General features: G+C 42.8%; 1 protein-coding gene across 11 annotated transcripts in view; it reads right to left on the minus strand.

The window, feature by feature from the left end:
• The window catches only part of tmem260 (transmembrane protein 260), a 70,686-nt gene that overhangs the window by 31,907 nt on the left and 22,308 nt on the right, over positions 1-16,471 (minus strand). For 2 of the 11 annotated variants that reach the window (XR_014273290.1, XR_014273292.1), the window contains exons 17-18: positions 9,333-16,410; positions 9,064-9,122 (exon numbers count right to left, since the gene is read on the minus strand). Coding sequence is in view for 3 of the 11 variants with exons in the window: in XM_082517037.1 (XP_082373163.1) it covers positions 16,150-16,410 (261 nt within the window). In the remaining 8 variants the exon portion in view is untranslated. Of the gene's footprint in view, positions 1-6,610; positions 16,411-16,471 lie in introns of those variants that run through there. The other 9 variants (XM_082517037.1, XM_082517038.1, XR_014273291.1 and 6 more) reach the window with 8 other exon arrangements.

Below are 16,471 nucleotides of genomic sequence, written 5' to 3' on the forward strand. Positions count from 1 at the left end.
ACATTGAGACAGTAGAGACTTGGTTTTAGAAGTACGTATATAGAAATTAAGATACTTTATTCTTGTTTCCGAGCTGGAAAATGAGAACGTTCACATATTGGTGGTAAACTTGAAAATATTGCTGCTAGTTTCAAAGCCATCAACACTAAAGCACAGCTTCAAATATGTGAATATAGGCCTTTTCATGGCAAATATTCACACTTATAATAGCAAGAAAATCAGAGTTGTAATTAAAAACAGTAATGATGGCTGCAGGGTGCAGGTATTGTGCATGAACCTGAGCTTTCGTTAATGTCATTAATTATACCTGTGCACATCCTGTTACGACGACCCAGAATGTGACAAAGGCTTATTGCCGCTATAGTATGCACACAGCACATCTTAGTATTAAAGCTTAGAGAATCTGGATAGAAGATCATTTGACAGCAAATGCTTTGACTTTTCATAGCAGACTTTTCAAACCTTGACTGTAATAGGTAACATGGTTCCATCTGGTTTCATGTGTGTTTTTAAAAGAAAAAGCTTTACTGTGATTGAAGCCAGTAAACAGAAGATATATGGAGCAGCTGTTCACTTAAAAACAGTTGATAAATCTTAGAATTACCAGGATTTCTGAATTTATTACTGATGAAATGTGGTATATTCTTCATCTATACAATTACACCCAAAATCAGTCTGGCTAAACCAAACATATCTTACAGCAAGACCTACATCAGATGTTTCCACCGCTGATAAGACGACTTGGACCTTGATAAGAACTGTTCTGTCAGCATTTCTGTTAGGTCTTGATTGAACAGCTGTCTTTTGGTGGTGCTAATTCATCTCAATTCTGTTAAGGTTAGACTTGGCCTTTTCAGAACCTTAGTTAATAAACTTCGGGTCATGGGCCCTAACATTAATTCATTGCTCTATAAGTGTTTGGTAGGCATCAAGGCCTTTAATTGGCAGTGGAGACCCAAACCATGATAATGCCTCCACCATGCTGCACAGTTAGGATGAGGTGTTTCCCCCTCCAAACATACCACTGTGTTTCTTTTGAAGTGTTTTTTTTCTTCTTCCTTTTTACAACATTTTTACTCAGTGATTTTCTTACAGTGGACACAGGAAGCTTTCTGTTACCCATTTTCTAGCACTTTCAGGACTGCATATCAAATTCACCCCTAAGGAACAAGGGCAAGGGTCTTGAAATTTCTCAATTTGTAGTTTGTCTAACTTTGAATTGAAGGACACCCGGGTCTTTGAAAAGCATCTCTGTAATGCGTCTGTAATCAAAGCACAGCTCACACCAGTCAAACCAGCCAAAATAATCCTTTATATACAGATAAAGAAAACCCAGGCCGCCAATCTCATTTCTTTAACTGGAGCAGCTTTTGGTAAAGTCTTTAGCACAGATGTTAATTTACTTTGTCCAACCTAGACTGTGACATGGAAAGTACACTGCATACCTTTCGTAACAGGAAAAAATACGGAGATAATAATTTCTTTTATAAGTAATAAATCCATAAATCCTCGAATTAGTTGTGGTTTCCCTCGCAAATACTCTGTATCACTAACTGGCACAAAGATTTTTCACTTGTCTTCTAATATATCTTAAAGAACCTGCTTTTGTTTCAGTCTTGATGTCAGTGAAATACAAGATGCAGTTTGACTTAATACAAGCCTACATTTTACAGCACCAGTGATTATTTGGTCAACTGGGTAACACATAAACAGCAACAGTTGCCCTTTGAAGACGTGATGCTCTAGAGCCTGAGAGCCAATATGGCTGACAACAGGCAAAACTGCTCTTCATAATGCAACCCAGAGACTTAATATGGCTTAAGGGTTGAGAATCTCTTCTAAGCAAAATCTTCCGGGGATAATCAAATCTCTCTCTGTCTTTATACAGCTAATTTGACAGTTTCAAAATCCTTCTCTGATCAATTTTACCTCTCTTAATCCCCTCTCACCCCCCCCCCCCCCCCCCTGCACCTGTTAGTCTGGGTCTACATGCGTGCCTCCCTCTCTCCTGAGAGCATATGGAGCAGTGGCTGACCCAGAGAGTCGTTGAGTGTGGAGACAGATGCAGCCCCCAACCCTCCACCCCTCCTCCTCTTCATCTACCCACCATGACCAGCCCAACCCTCCAATCCACCTGTTTGGGTCACAAACCACGGGGATGAGTGGCTGTGCGCGTGCCACACCAGCGGCTTGGCCACTGCTTTGTTATCCAACCCAAGACAAAAGGGTATTTAGGGAGACCGGCTGCCTGCCCAAGGGGAACACAATGCCATGAGGCTGGCAGGCCTGTGGACCCAGGGACGCCGATCACGTGCCGACTTTATGTGAATAAGCGTTAGGGGGCATCTGTTGTGTGTGTGTGTGTGTGTGTGTGTGTGTGTGTGTGTGTGTGCACGCGTGTGTCTAACCTGAAGTATTATGCCAGACGATGGGAATTAGACAAAGAAGTATGATGTGGGAGTTAGAGGGAGGGTACTTAAAAACAATCACATCTATTAGAATTAAAAGAGGTCTACACTTGAATAGACTGCTGTAGTAATAGGAGGTCAACTTGTGCTGCAAATAAAAGGCATACTAAACTACTGTATACTTCTATATCACTGCACAGATCCATAAAACCGAACACTGCTTCGTGATTAATGAACTTCAGTGCAGGAAAATACATTGTCGCGCAGGTATTGGGGTCAAGTCATAAAGGTTAGCGAGGTTGGGTCAAGTGCGCTCATCCAAACTGAGGATCCTGACCCCCCTGCTGCGATTCAAGCTCTAACATTTGCAGCCATTAATAACTTTCCTTGAATCAGCTTTCATCGGAATAAGTTAAAAGATAGAAATGTGACATAACTGCCTGCGATCAAGACACTGTTCATGATCACCAATGGCAATAATGGACAAAAGCACGTACCCCCATTTTCAAAGTTGAAATTTAGCATTCAAGTAATAACATCTATACTTGATCTTAAATCGGCCTTAAAATGCTGCCACACAAGTGTCAAAGTCTTGAGTCACACTTGCAACATCTGCAAACATTCATCAAAATACTGTGTATAAGGCAACAACAGAGTTTTTGCTGCTCTACGCAGCCTGATAGTCAGTACTTGATATGAGCTACTCTCTACACATATCTGGAATCATCACTCCATACGAGCTGTCGCCACTGATTTTTAGTCCAGTTCTTGGATCAACTGAAGGGCCACATGCATTTCTCAGGTCCCATGTTTGCTGGTTGTTGTTTGATTTTTTACTGTTTCTTAAGGACATGACGTTCAGATACTGTTCTTGCAGTAGATGTAGAGGGTTTATAATTTTTAGGCCTGCCACTTTTTATTTTATCCTCCATTTGTCCAGTTTCCTCAAATCTTTTAATGAACGCTGCACACCACACTGAGATATGCCAAACTGTCAGCTAATAGGTCTTTGAAACCACCTTCTTGGTGCTAAAATGCTATTTTATGCCTCTTAAACTGAGCTATCATTTTTCATAAATTCACTTACAGAAATGGGAACAAATGAGGTGTTCTTGGATGCTAGTAACAAAGTGCCTAAAGATACATTTTAAATTGGGTGCTTGTTAAGTTGTCTGTTGTATTTAGGCACAACACTGGCTCATCGCTTGAGTTAGGTGGCTTTTTATAGGCTTGAATAATTCATAGGTCAGTGTTAAGTGGTTTAACAAAAACAAAAAAAGAATTACTTCTTAAGACCCCATTAAAAAAATACAAGAATGTCTGACTCTGTCAAGTGCTTGTTGTAACTTTTTTTCACAAAAGTCTTGGTTTTATATTCCTTACATCAAACATACCAAGACATGTTGGTCTCAGAGTACGAGTCTCAAAAGCAGGTCATACAACTTGGAGCTGGTATAAATGTTTAAGTCTGTTATGATATGGAGTTCATTTGCCCGGTCCAAAAAACAAAAACACACTTTTTTCCCCCCCGTGTGCGTCTTTGTTCAGCCTAGACGATATTACATCATTCTGGCACGGGCGTTTGTATGTTATTGTGTCTATTGTGGCTTATACAGTGTGTCATGCTCTCTCAACAGGCACGGTTACACATGGCTTGTGGCGCCCTGACCTACAACTCCCCCTCTTGTTTGTCAGCAGTTGTTTGGCCTACTTTCATAAAGACAAACACAGCCATTTGTTTTGTTTTGCATTTCCATGAAAATGAAAAAAAAAAAAAAACACACAAAAACTAAAACGGGGGGGGGGGGGGGGGATTGTTGTTGTTGCTGAAAGGATAGAGGAACTCGTGAATGCCCTTAATAGAGTCCAACCCAAGTGACAAGATTTTGCCTGTTAAATTATGACTATTACCCCTGAAAAAAGATAATCAATTTCCCATCATGCTTTTAATTATCAACAAAACCTTTTTTGTGCAAGTTTTAGGCTCTTCTTCAACCTTCTGGACACCAACTGAACTACGAGCCATTCAGCCGGCAAGCCCTCCAGCTGAATCTGCCCCTCCCTCCTCTTTTCAGTCTATGGACAGCAAGGATGCTACAGTTCATTAATGAGTATGCTCCGTAGCTCTTTAAGAGTCCTTAATTACACTGTGACACCAGTCAGCCCCAAACTAGGAGGGGTACAGAGGGGAGGCACGCTGGGGGAGGGGAACAAAGTCCACAAACCTCGTTTCATAGAAATCAAAAAGGGGCACCTAACCTAGTCAGAATTATCAGTCAACCAATCTCATTCTGAAGAAAAATCAATTGTTTTGACACGAGGAACTTGATCAAACAAAATTGATTAGGTCTTTCAAAAGGTGTGACATGGATAGCACTCTGGGGCTAGGCGATGGACTGTGGCAAACACATGTGATTGAAAAGCTTTAAATGGGTGTCAAACAAGCGGGAACATAATGTTTGACTTAAATTATCAGCAGTCCCACAGGAGGCTTGTGGGATCGCTCCCCGGAGCCGGGTGTGTGTGCAGAATACAAACAGGGGATTCACCGGTGACCAGTGGGTCAGCACTGGAAGAGGGATGGGTGCCGGTTGCTCCTGTGAGACTTGGCGACATTCCTACGGCAGCTTTTTTTAATTTGCTGGACATGACCCCTCCTAGCAGGCGCTCACAGGGCACACAGCACTTCTAACACACAGCCACGGTTGCTTTGAGTGCGTGTTTGCAGCCTAGGTGGGAGGAGAGGGGGGGTGTTGTTGTTGGGTCCCAGATGGGGTAATGGGGAGTTTAGCATCAGGATTACAATGAAATAGTGTGGCTTTGAATTGAATAGAGATTACCCCAAGCTCACAGTGGTTACACAATAACACTGCTCCCCAACACCTCCACCAACAGGACAGGGTGTGGTCAGATATTTAATTCATACCCGTCAAAATTATTCTAAAATATTAGAGCATGATAACTGTCCTGTGAAAAATTACGTCTCGACCACTTTTACTTTACACGTCATTTTAAAACCAAAAACGTTTTAATTTAGCCTCACAAATCCCCAGTTTTAGCTATCAAAGTCAGTGGCAAGTACTGCGTATGTATAAAAAAATAATAATAATAAAAAGTCCCCCCCCTGTTTCCTGTTTACCCTCAACTTTCTCAAGATGTTTGTCCATTCATGGTCACAGCTGGTTATTACTGCATTTTAAAGTCAAAATATGTAGTTGTAAAAATTGCAAAAGGCGTTCCTTTATGCTTTCTCAGTTATTCTCCTCTTCATCTTTCTTGCTTCTACATCACATACATACGCCAGGATGACTGACTAATCTGTTTGTTAAACATGTGTCTTGCCTCTGAACTCCCCAGCTGCTGGCCAGTCAGCCAGCCCAGGGAGATTGAAATGTTAAGAGCAGTGAAGACAGGTCCACTAATTAAATTCCCCAGGTTAATCCCAGCCGATCCCCTCACCACACTCTCCAACCCGCAAGGAGACAGGAGGAGGGCAGAAACCAGGGGGAACAACAAACAAACAAACATTAAGCGCTAACAATGGATGCATGAAAAGAAGAAAATCACAAAAAAACTGGATGAGGAACTGAAAGGACTGAAAAACCACATGTGGTGAGTCTCATTTAAACAAGCAAGCATGCAGACAAACATGCATCTGTGTGGGGAAGGGTGCAATAACTTCAACAAGCATGTGTAAAGCTAAAAGGCCACAATATTGGAGGAATCTTCATAAACAGCACACGAAAGCTCATCTACTGCTTCCACGTTGACAGCCATCACATTCCCAGGACTGCTTTGAAGAAAAGTTCATCAACACCAACCTCAGCCCTGTCATCGTCTCAGCATGTACAGTGGTCTCACGTCTGACCCTTTGCCACTGTACAACCGAGGACAGCTGACCAATGACTATCAAACTATGTGACCTTGGCAGCATCACAACAGGTGCTGCATTCCACCTCCTTAAGGTGTCACAGCTTCAGGTTGCAGAAACTACTTTCAAGCTGGCCTAAGAAATAACAAACTGGCTTTCAAAGAGGTTTCATCGTGACAGAGACCAATAATTGATCGCCCAAAACAATAGACATGAGCATGAAGTAATGACGAAAGAAAATGAGCTTAAGTTGGGAGCTGTCAAGTCTTTATACAACTTTTAGGGCACAAACACCATTACAGACAGAAAACAAATCTTATCTGCCTTTCTACAAATCAAGATATTTACCATGTCGTGAGCAATGGCAGAACAAAAAGAGCACAACCTCTCCCAAGGCAGCTCACTCTCTGGACAGTATTTACTAATAAGGAAATAATACTGAATTTTTTACATATTCACTTTGTTTTCTTTTTTCTTTTTCAGCATATTTTAAAGAGGCTTTTAAGCACAGTAAAAATCAGATACTTTAAATACACAAACATTATGCAGATGTATGTAATGGGTAACAGGTACTGATTTATAAGTACCTGGACATGAATAACTTGAGCTCATTATAAAATATCATATAGTTCAAACTAAATAGGCAGAATATTCACTTTCTCCTGACAACACTTTCCTTAAAGCTAAAACACAGTTTTCAATCAATTTCAAAGAAAAGCAGATATGAAATGCAAAAGTGAGGTCAGAGGTCAAATGTGACATGATACTGTAATGTGATATTTATAACCTCCATATACCAGTATAATTTCATAAATGTTGTCCATCCAAGCAAAGGCAGCAGAATTTTAACCACAGTTGTAAAGATAAGATATTTTATTAAAGTTTGACCTTATTTGAAGAAGCGCTCAGCGCTCCAAAGTACTGTGATATTTACAATCCCCTCCATACATGCCCCTGTATCAATACAAACAATGGAATAGCTCTATATAGCATTAGTATCATTTTGACCTTCAAATCAAGCTACTGACGTTGGCGAATAGGTCAAAGGTCAGCTGTTATATCTTTATACTGCATTTTCTATATGTTGACGATACACGCCACACTTGTAAAAATCATAGTTGAGTTTGAAAGATTTTTGTCAATTTTCTAAAAATAAATTATTGAGTTGACCTTGAAGGCCTGAGTGGATTTAAGCCAAATTTTAATGGAAAGTTTAAATCATAATTCACTGAAAACTGAACAAACTGACACGTACGCAGGCAAACGCTACCATAAACATAAACATAAATAATTACTGTGATCCTTACTCAAGCACACAATTTAACTATAAATACCAAAAGTAACTGATTTTTGCATTGGCATATCATATATCATTATATGATCCAATTATTATAGATAGGATGATGTATATGTGTAATTATCATTTTCATTAAAATAGCTAACTTATACCAGTGAGCAGCAATTCTGGCTGTAAATGTAGCAAAGTAGAAGTCAGAATATATATTTCTGAAACCTAGTGGAGCAGAAGTATTGTGCTTTAATAAATGTTATGTTCAAACAACACCAGACTGTTATAGTTAAAAATGAATGAAAGACACGTGCAGAACTTTCTGATACATCCACAGCAGATGCTTCATAACAAAGAAAAAAAACTATAAAAGTGAAAACATTTATTATCGTCCCAACTGATCTACAGCGTTGAGCAGATGAGGTGAATGCAGGAAGTGTAGATTACAAAAGGAAAACTAGAGCAGGTGCTTTTGTACAAAGTGGGTGTGGTTTGGGGAAGATGTGGGTGTACGACACAGCGTAGGCGTGCTGCGTCACAGACACCACGCGCCTGCGTTGTGGCTTCGCTCAGAGGTGTAATGCCTGATTAGGGGATTACAGGAAAGTGCTTCTTTGCAGTTCTGTGAGAAACAATTATTAACATGTTGGTGTCTCTAATCCTGGATAAACACAGCTTTTCAAGAACAACAGCGAGTCTTTCTTCCCCTCTTTTTTTTTAAAAAAAATCCATGTTTAAACCCTGTAGTCACTTGAACTCCAAAGCCTAACTAATACCAGCAGAGGAGACAGGCCAGTCTTGTGGAACATTGTCATTACAGAGGTTGTGCTCTTGGTGGAAGACATGGCTGGCCAGCAGGCCTTCACATCAACAGGGAAATCCAAATTTAGCTTGGGGAGAGAAAAGCATTGTGCTGAGCACAGCTTGTTGAAAGGGAATTAGACTGAAACATGTTCACAGCCTGTAATCTTTTATTTGTTTGTACACTTGTCTCATGTAATCTGCTTTCTAGTAATGCAGAGATGATTTCCTAAGTCATGCTGGGGAACCAGTGGATAATAGTTACAGGTGGGCTGTTATCACAAAGCACCGGAGGTTCGTGCAAATGTCAAGTTATCCACTTGCGATTGATGGACTCATAGGTCGCTACGAGTTTAAGAAGGAATTGTAACGAAACAGAAAACAGCAAGATTTTTCATAAAGTCGATGAGCCAATGCATAAAAAGCTAATAATTTTATAGATTTATGGGAATGCATTCAATATTATAAATGCTATTTAGTGCCAGTTGTGCCTGATAACAGTCAAGCAGGAAGCAATCAACCCACTGCTGATGCCTGAGCCACCAATCTACACACTTACAGACCTTACCACACACACAGACACACTTTATCATTTCAGTGTAGCCTGTGGCTCTAAAATACAGCACATCAAAACAACCTGTAAGTTTCATTTCTGATGCCCTTGAAACCTGCTGACTGGCCATACTGTCCACTACCTGACACTTTGAAGCGTGCCTCATCTCAGTCGTCTCCTCTGCCGCGTTTCTGTGAGGTCCTGAGAAGAAACGATGGACAACATGTCACGGCCTCGTTTTTCCTGCTATGTCAGTGTAACAAAACCCTCATGCACCAAATTTGAAAATTCAATCAGTGGAGAAATTGGTATTCCTCAAACAAACAAAAAATACATATCTATACTGCACAGACTGGATTTTTTAAAAAGTGTGTAAGCATATCAGTTTGCTTTTTTGTCTCTCTTTTTTACCTCGGGTTTAAGTCAGTTTCCACAGAGAAAGGGGGCAGGGCAAAAGCAGTCCTAAAGGTGCTGGTGCTTGTATGTGATGTGGGGATGTGTTGTGCCCATCTGGCAGGACAGGGTTTAGCCCTAATCCCAGAGCCCCTCTGCAGGGGAGCCCCAGACTGTTGATCACTGCCCCCCTGCTGGTTCCTCCACACCCCTGACCTCAACACCACATAAACGCACAGACTGCTGGCAGAACAGAAGAACACAACACAACTGCACATAAACAGCAGAGCAGTGGTCAGCTTTACACTTCCATATTCCACTCCGGCAAATAGTGCCTTATGATATTCAAGTTGCAGGTCAGTACTGAGTTCGGTGACCACTAAGTACACACAGGCAAAAGTGTCCGCTGCACAAACAGAAACACAGAGGAAGACGAGAAAGAAATGTGACCCTAACAGAAAGGAAAACAGAGAAACATACCCACACACATGCAGAGGGCACGGAGAGACTTGTTTTTGTGAGGCAATATGGAATAACTAATTTATCAAACACACAACTATAGACAGAGTAAATATACACACACATAATTACAAAAACATAGACGGATAGGCAAACACACAAAGACACCCAGAAGCAGTCACCCAGCCATACACACCACACACCTAACTACTGATAATCCCCCAGACACAGGAACACACACACACACACACACACTCACACACACATACATACAGAGCATCATTATGTTTATCACTGTGAACCAGCCCACCGACACCCATCATTCTAATTCCATTTGTCTGTTTAGATTCGTTTTGCTTTAATCCTCCCTTGTTTGTGCACATCTGCAAGCACTGCAATAGTACAGACCGAGAACGAGAGGAAGAGAGAGAGAGAGGTACAGAAAGAGACAGAAAGCAAAACAGAGAGAGAGAGAGAGAGCTCACAGGGAGCACTCTCCCTCATGACATCCTGGTCCCTGTAGCTCCAGCAGAAGGGGCAGACAGGCGTATCTCCTTGCCCAGGGAGAAGCTCCCTGTCCCAGCCACGGAGCCGTCGCCAGGCCCGGAGGCCCCTATAATCACTGCAAACAGTCAAACATCCAGTCACACAGGCTCTTACACCAACACAACATTACAGGCTTTTTACACAGTATTACACCACATCTTATTATCCCATTCAAGTCCCTCTATTAGCTCAATTGGATGGTGGGATTTTCATTTGTAAATTGGGGGATTTCAGATTAGCTTGTCTGTCAGCGATGAAATGCCCCCTGAGACTGTGAATTATGTGACCAATCACATATGAATCAATGCTTACACATGCTGCAGCTGCATGAATGGATGGTGTCAGCAAGAAGAATTAAAACAACTTTAACCTAGATTACGTGTTGGGTGTACAGTACACATATTTAATCAATGGTCACAGCTGCAATGCACAAATGCCACCGTTTCAATGTACACCCCACAATAAGCAGTGTAGGCTTTATGTGGCAAATAATATTCAGGTCTAATGGGGAATTATTAAAGAGATAAATATTAGCTTCCGTACACACCTAGCAGCAACATTATGCAGAACTGAAGCTGGTTGGTTGAAAGGAAACGAATGAATTACCCCTCTTCCTCCCCGGGCCTTCCATTCAGATACAGAGTGAGGGAAAGAGAGGCAAGAGAGAGGAAAAAAGGCACCCCGAGCTAGTCGAGAGACCCGGCAAATTATGAAAATGCCTCTCTGTGTCCTAAATGGAGGCCGAGCTCTTTAATGTGGCACAAAATTAGAACCTGGGGGAGGAAGTGTGGCCCGCTTGATTGGCGAAACCCCTCCTGGCCCACTACCCCCCTTCTTCTCAAAGCACACTGAGATATTATCCAGTGCCTAGTGGCGCTCTCTTGTACTGGGAAAAGTGAAGGACCCCAGAGAGAGCCCAGGGGCGTCCATAAAGGTGCCTAATTTGTCAGTTTACTCCTCAATTATTTAAATAGATCTAAGAAGGGAGCGGAGAATGAGGCTTTTTCCTGCCTCTTCTCAGTCAAAGCAGAGAGACCTTTCTCCACGGTAGCCATTTTCAATTACGCTCCGCACTGCTGTCTTTGATATACAGAAGTGCTGTAGTGGAGCGGGGCTGTATCAAATAAACAAATGTGTGTACACAAGATAACAACGGGAACTTGGGGATAATATTCAGCCTGCTCGAAAGAACTCAAAGTTATTTCACATTTACAAATTTGCAGATTAAAACAAACTTTGTGGACACGTGCACACACAGGAAGCACACAGACACACGCCGAACGTTTTTCATCTGCTAAAATGTCACGAGCGTATGATCATACACACCGTACATTTACACTTTTATCCGTGAGGATTAAGGTACGGTTTGGATACAGGGGAGGGACCTATTGTTACTCATCCCTCTGCTCTCCTGTCCATCTACACCATCAACCTACAACCTCATCTCCCGCTATCCTATCAACCACGCACACCCAGCTGGAGTACCAACTCCAACAGCCTGGCAATGCCACCTCCCCGCCAGAGAGACCACTGGAGGTATATGGAGCCTGGGGGCAGAGATTACCAAGCGGTTGAAAATTGATCCTGGAAATAGAGATGTTGTATTCCCCAACCCTCTGACCTCTAATCCCTCGGATATCTTCCTCTATTGTTTGGTTTGATTTACTATTGGGAGGAGGCTGTGTGGGCTAAAGAGGACCAGGATGCTGTGAAGCTGCAGGGGGGTCCACACAGGGTCCTAATGTGACCTGATCACTCACAGGTTTTTGGTGCAGGCAGGTAACGGACCCTCTCTTTCTCTAACAGCTGTGCCACAAACCCCAAGTGAGATAAACTCATCTCTCAAACAGTAAATTTCAATAAGCACTATTTATACGTAGGCAGCATTGGCAGTGCAGGATCCAGCTGCAGTACAACGGTATAGGTGCAACCACACAAAGACATGAGCAGGAAGACAATGTCAGTTTTTTTTAAACACAGTAAAGAAACTTGCAAATACAACATACAAACAGTAACACAATGCAGGGCACTACAAACACCTGTACAAATAAACTTGCACACATGCTGCACCTGACATGCAAACACTGGCCGCCACACACTGTGGAAACACAAATCAAGAGTGATGGCAAACGGAAACCTGAGAAAAGTCAATCATGATGTCAACACAGACTGATGTTAATGGGCCTAATTCTACGCAATACACATTCAGGAGAGCAGTTAATTTAGCTAAGATAACAGTAGTGCTACCTCTGAGAGAAGTTTAAGGTTACAGTGTGCCTGCTCACAGGAGTTGGTGTTTCAGACAAACCTGCAGGCAAATGTTGTTTTTTGAATACATTTGCATGAAGGAAGTGAAACTCTTGAGATTTAGAATGACCTTTGTGGTAGAGTCCAGTGCACACAGAGGCACTGCATGGGTCCAAACTCAGCACCTCCTTACACTTAGACAAAAGTGAGAACTGTTTATCTGCTTTAAGTCAGCTTTTTTACATTTTCTCATACATGTTTACTTGATACATACAGTACTGTCTTTTGGCATGGTGTGCAATGTGTCACAAAAAAACTGAGGAAACTCGATGAATAGAGGACAGAAGAAGTGGCAGGCCTCAAAACCATCTACTGCCTAACTAAAGGCTCATCAGAAAAGGTCTCAGTGGCTGTTAAGAATTCCTTCTTGTGGAAGGGAAGCAGGGTGAAAAAAACTGAGGTATTCCAACTTAGACAAGAACAGGACTGGAAATCAGTAGTGGAGGGATGAATGCAAGCCTGGCCTCCCCAGAGCCTGCACCTCAATGTTACCAAAGGAGTGTTGGATCATTTTGACAGAAGAAAAGGCAGACAGCATCCAGAGAAATATTACTAAAGACAACTTAAAGAAAATACAAGAAAGCTTGCCTACGAGAGTTCAGGCTGTGTTGAAGAATAAAAGTGGTCATACCAAATATCGACTTTCAAGCTTGTTAGAAATGTACAAACTGTTTTTACCTCATATACTGTATCTCCATGTACGCTTGCATGTTTCAATAAACTGCTCAGGACTTGGACAGTACTGTACCTGAATAAGTCACTTTCATGACTAAATCATAGTATGAAATGAAACATACGAGTCTTAGGAGGAAAAAAAACATTTCTTTTTGCATGGGACAGCAATGTTAAGCTAACAAATATGTGCAGACTTTGGTAAAAGGCATTGGCAACCTTTACAAGGACGGGTGGCACCTGGTAAACATCCTTGACACAGGTTTCTCATGCTTAAGAAAGGGATCTGAAGGCAAAGTTTTTCAGAGTGTAAGATTTTGCAAAATCTGTGGCCAGCTCAGTATATCATGCCTCTCACACCCTCTATTCTCTTCCCAAACACTAACCAACACACCCCAGCCCTCCGCCTCCTTCCACTCCAAGCTCCCATCCAGCCAGAGAGAGGAGTGGAGATAGGCCCAGTTGCTAAAGCTGTCTTTTCAGCCCCTGCTCCCGCTCGGTCTATCTGAGATACACAGCAAGCGGAGGTGTCGCTTTTCCGCTGGCATTTCGGACAGTATCTACTTATAGACGAGAGAAAAGGAGAAAAGAAAAACAGAAGGGGTATTATCAGGGAGGGATGAGAGCAGCAAAGGCATTTTGTCTTTTTATTCCCCTCCTAAGCCCTGGGCTTTGCTCCCAATCCGATTGGTCGATACGGCCAGGGATGTAAATGAAATGCAAAGAGGAATAAGGCTGGCTTCCCATCTCCAGTGTGTGCCCCCCTAAGTCCCCCGCCCCTCTTTCTCTGTCTCACTCTGTCTTGCTCTCTGGCTGTTTATGGCGTTGTGTTTCTGTTTCCCCATTCACAGACTTGCTGCTCTCCCTGTTTCTGTCTCACCCTCCTCACTCTGCCTCTGCGTCCTCCCCCACTTCGCGCCTCTCCCTGGCTGGGCTCACAGCTCTTATCTCCTCAGACGCCCCACATTCCAGCGTTGCCGTGGCTCCCTGCCTGCATCCCTGGTCACGGCGATTCCATGGGTTCCCACAATCCTCGGCAGCTTGCTGATTTAGGGTGGGCAAGTGACTCTCAGAAACGGGAGAGAAGAGGAACAGAGGGGTTACGGAAAGACAGAGTGAGAGGGGGTGGGAGGCGGGGAGGGTGGGTGACAAGAGGGGGATGATAAAAGGAAAGTAAGGTAAAAATAAGAGGGGATGAGCCATGTGGCAGCAGATAACTGATGTAAACATTAAACTACACCAATACAGTCAAGTGAAGTTAAAAAACACGATTTAAACTCGCATTATTAATTTGCCTGCAATGTCAAAACAACAAATATGATAACATTTTTGATCAAAAATACATTTGAGAACAGAGCACAAAAACACGTAAAAAAATCTTTATTGAAATATTTTAATCTGTAGAAAGCAGAATGACAGTTTCCCCCTTGTTTTTATGTGAAACCAAACCATCTGCGCTACAGCAGGTCGAACCTCATCATCCAGCCAGCTGACAGCCGCTAACCAGGCCTGCGAACACAGAGGGCAGATTACATTCGGAGAAAACTGCACATGCACTCACTGTCCCTCGCTTTCCGCTGGTATCTCAAACAGCAGGCTTCTTCGGAAACGTTTTATAAAGCTTATGGCAAAATGCTGATTTGACCTCTGCACAACAAATTTCATGGCACGAGGTTCATTAACATCAACACTAACATTTTTAAAAACAGTGTGTAACTGATGCGTCAGATACAAGGGCGTACTTCAGGGGTGTTCTTCAAACAACCCCGGTCCAGTCAGACTAAGTTTGACGGCACCTCTTCCCGACATTCACAGACCTGAGATTCCATTTTTCTGTGAGTCGAGTATTGAAAATCTTGCGTATCTGCGTTTGTCCGTGAACTTTCCATGACTTTGTGTCTCTCTAATGATCAAAGCATTTTGCTTTTCAGTGTGCCGATCTGTTTATCGAATAGGTTTATGAGCAATTCTGGCAAGGAGAGGGGGCTGAGTGGAGATTTAAGCATGTTCTCACACACATGCAGACCCAAATCAACATAGATGCCCACATGGGCACACGCACGAACGCACCTCTAAAAGGGTCCCTGGCATTGTGACATTTCACATTTCATTTAAATCCAAGAGGGATTACCGCCCTCATGTTAGGAAGGAAGAGAGAGAGAGGGGGGGGGGGGGGGGGGGTAAAAAAGCACTCATCGAATCCATTAGTTTTAAACATTTAAAGGACCATCTAAGATAGACTGATGGAAGGATAGAGGGGTGGGTGGGTGTGTAGGGCTGCCACTGATGTGGAGTGAGGCTGCGTGGCACAGCACAAGTCTGTCCTAGATTAAACAGCCGCTCTAATCCCCCATTTCTGCCCCCAAATTGGGTTTCCCTCAATCTCGGTCTTGCCATCCTAATGTGAGAAAAAGAAGTAGAGCAGAGGCTGAGGCAGAATAATCAGCACGTTAAAAGCTCTGAGAGCAGAATAGGAAAAAAAAAAAAGGGGGGGGAGAACGAGATGTAACGATAAAGCAATTGAATGGGTGACTTTAAGAGAAGCGTGCAGAGCTTGATTGAGGTCAGGCAGGGCTTCCTAAAGTCATGCCCTGCCGCTGGTCAACTGTAAACATTCATCAAATGAGACGTAGCACAGTGTTAGCTCTGTTTGGTAACTTCAAACAAGAACTTATCCACCAGCATTTCCCTTCATTTCAAATTCTGACATACAAGTCCAATTTGGCACAGTACATTTAGCCAAACTTAACACCAGTGCACCAGTCTTGATCCACATAGAGCGTCACCTTAAAACCACACAAAGAGGCACATTGGCTCAGCCATAATTTCCATTGTTCCAGCTCCGTGGATCTTATGGGGTTTGCCTCCGGCTCTGTCGGAATCTGTCTCTCTCTTGGAGCAGGTGAGTAATGGCTGAGCGGATGGCGGGTGCCTGGGGATCAGTGGGATCCTTCTCTAAGTAAAGACTGAAGTGCTGGACACTGCAGGTCAGTAGGCTGTCTGCACTGTAACCCCTGTGACCGGAGCGGAGCAGCCTCTCGCAAGCCAGAGCCAGGTTCTTGTCCCAGTTTGGAGGATAGTCGGAGTGGGCCTCAACAATCTCCTTATATAGCTTCCCGGCAATTAAAAAAAACAGAGATAAACATAAAAACATTCATGCTTTTCCTGATGCA

Source organism: Aulonocara stuartgranti (assembly GCF_965226115.1).
Source record: "Aulonocara stuartgranti genome assembly, chromosome: 19".
Taxonomy (NCBI): domain Eukaryota; kingdom Metazoa; phylum Chordata; class Actinopteri; order Cichliformes; family Cichlidae; genus Aulonocara; species Aulonocara stuartgranti.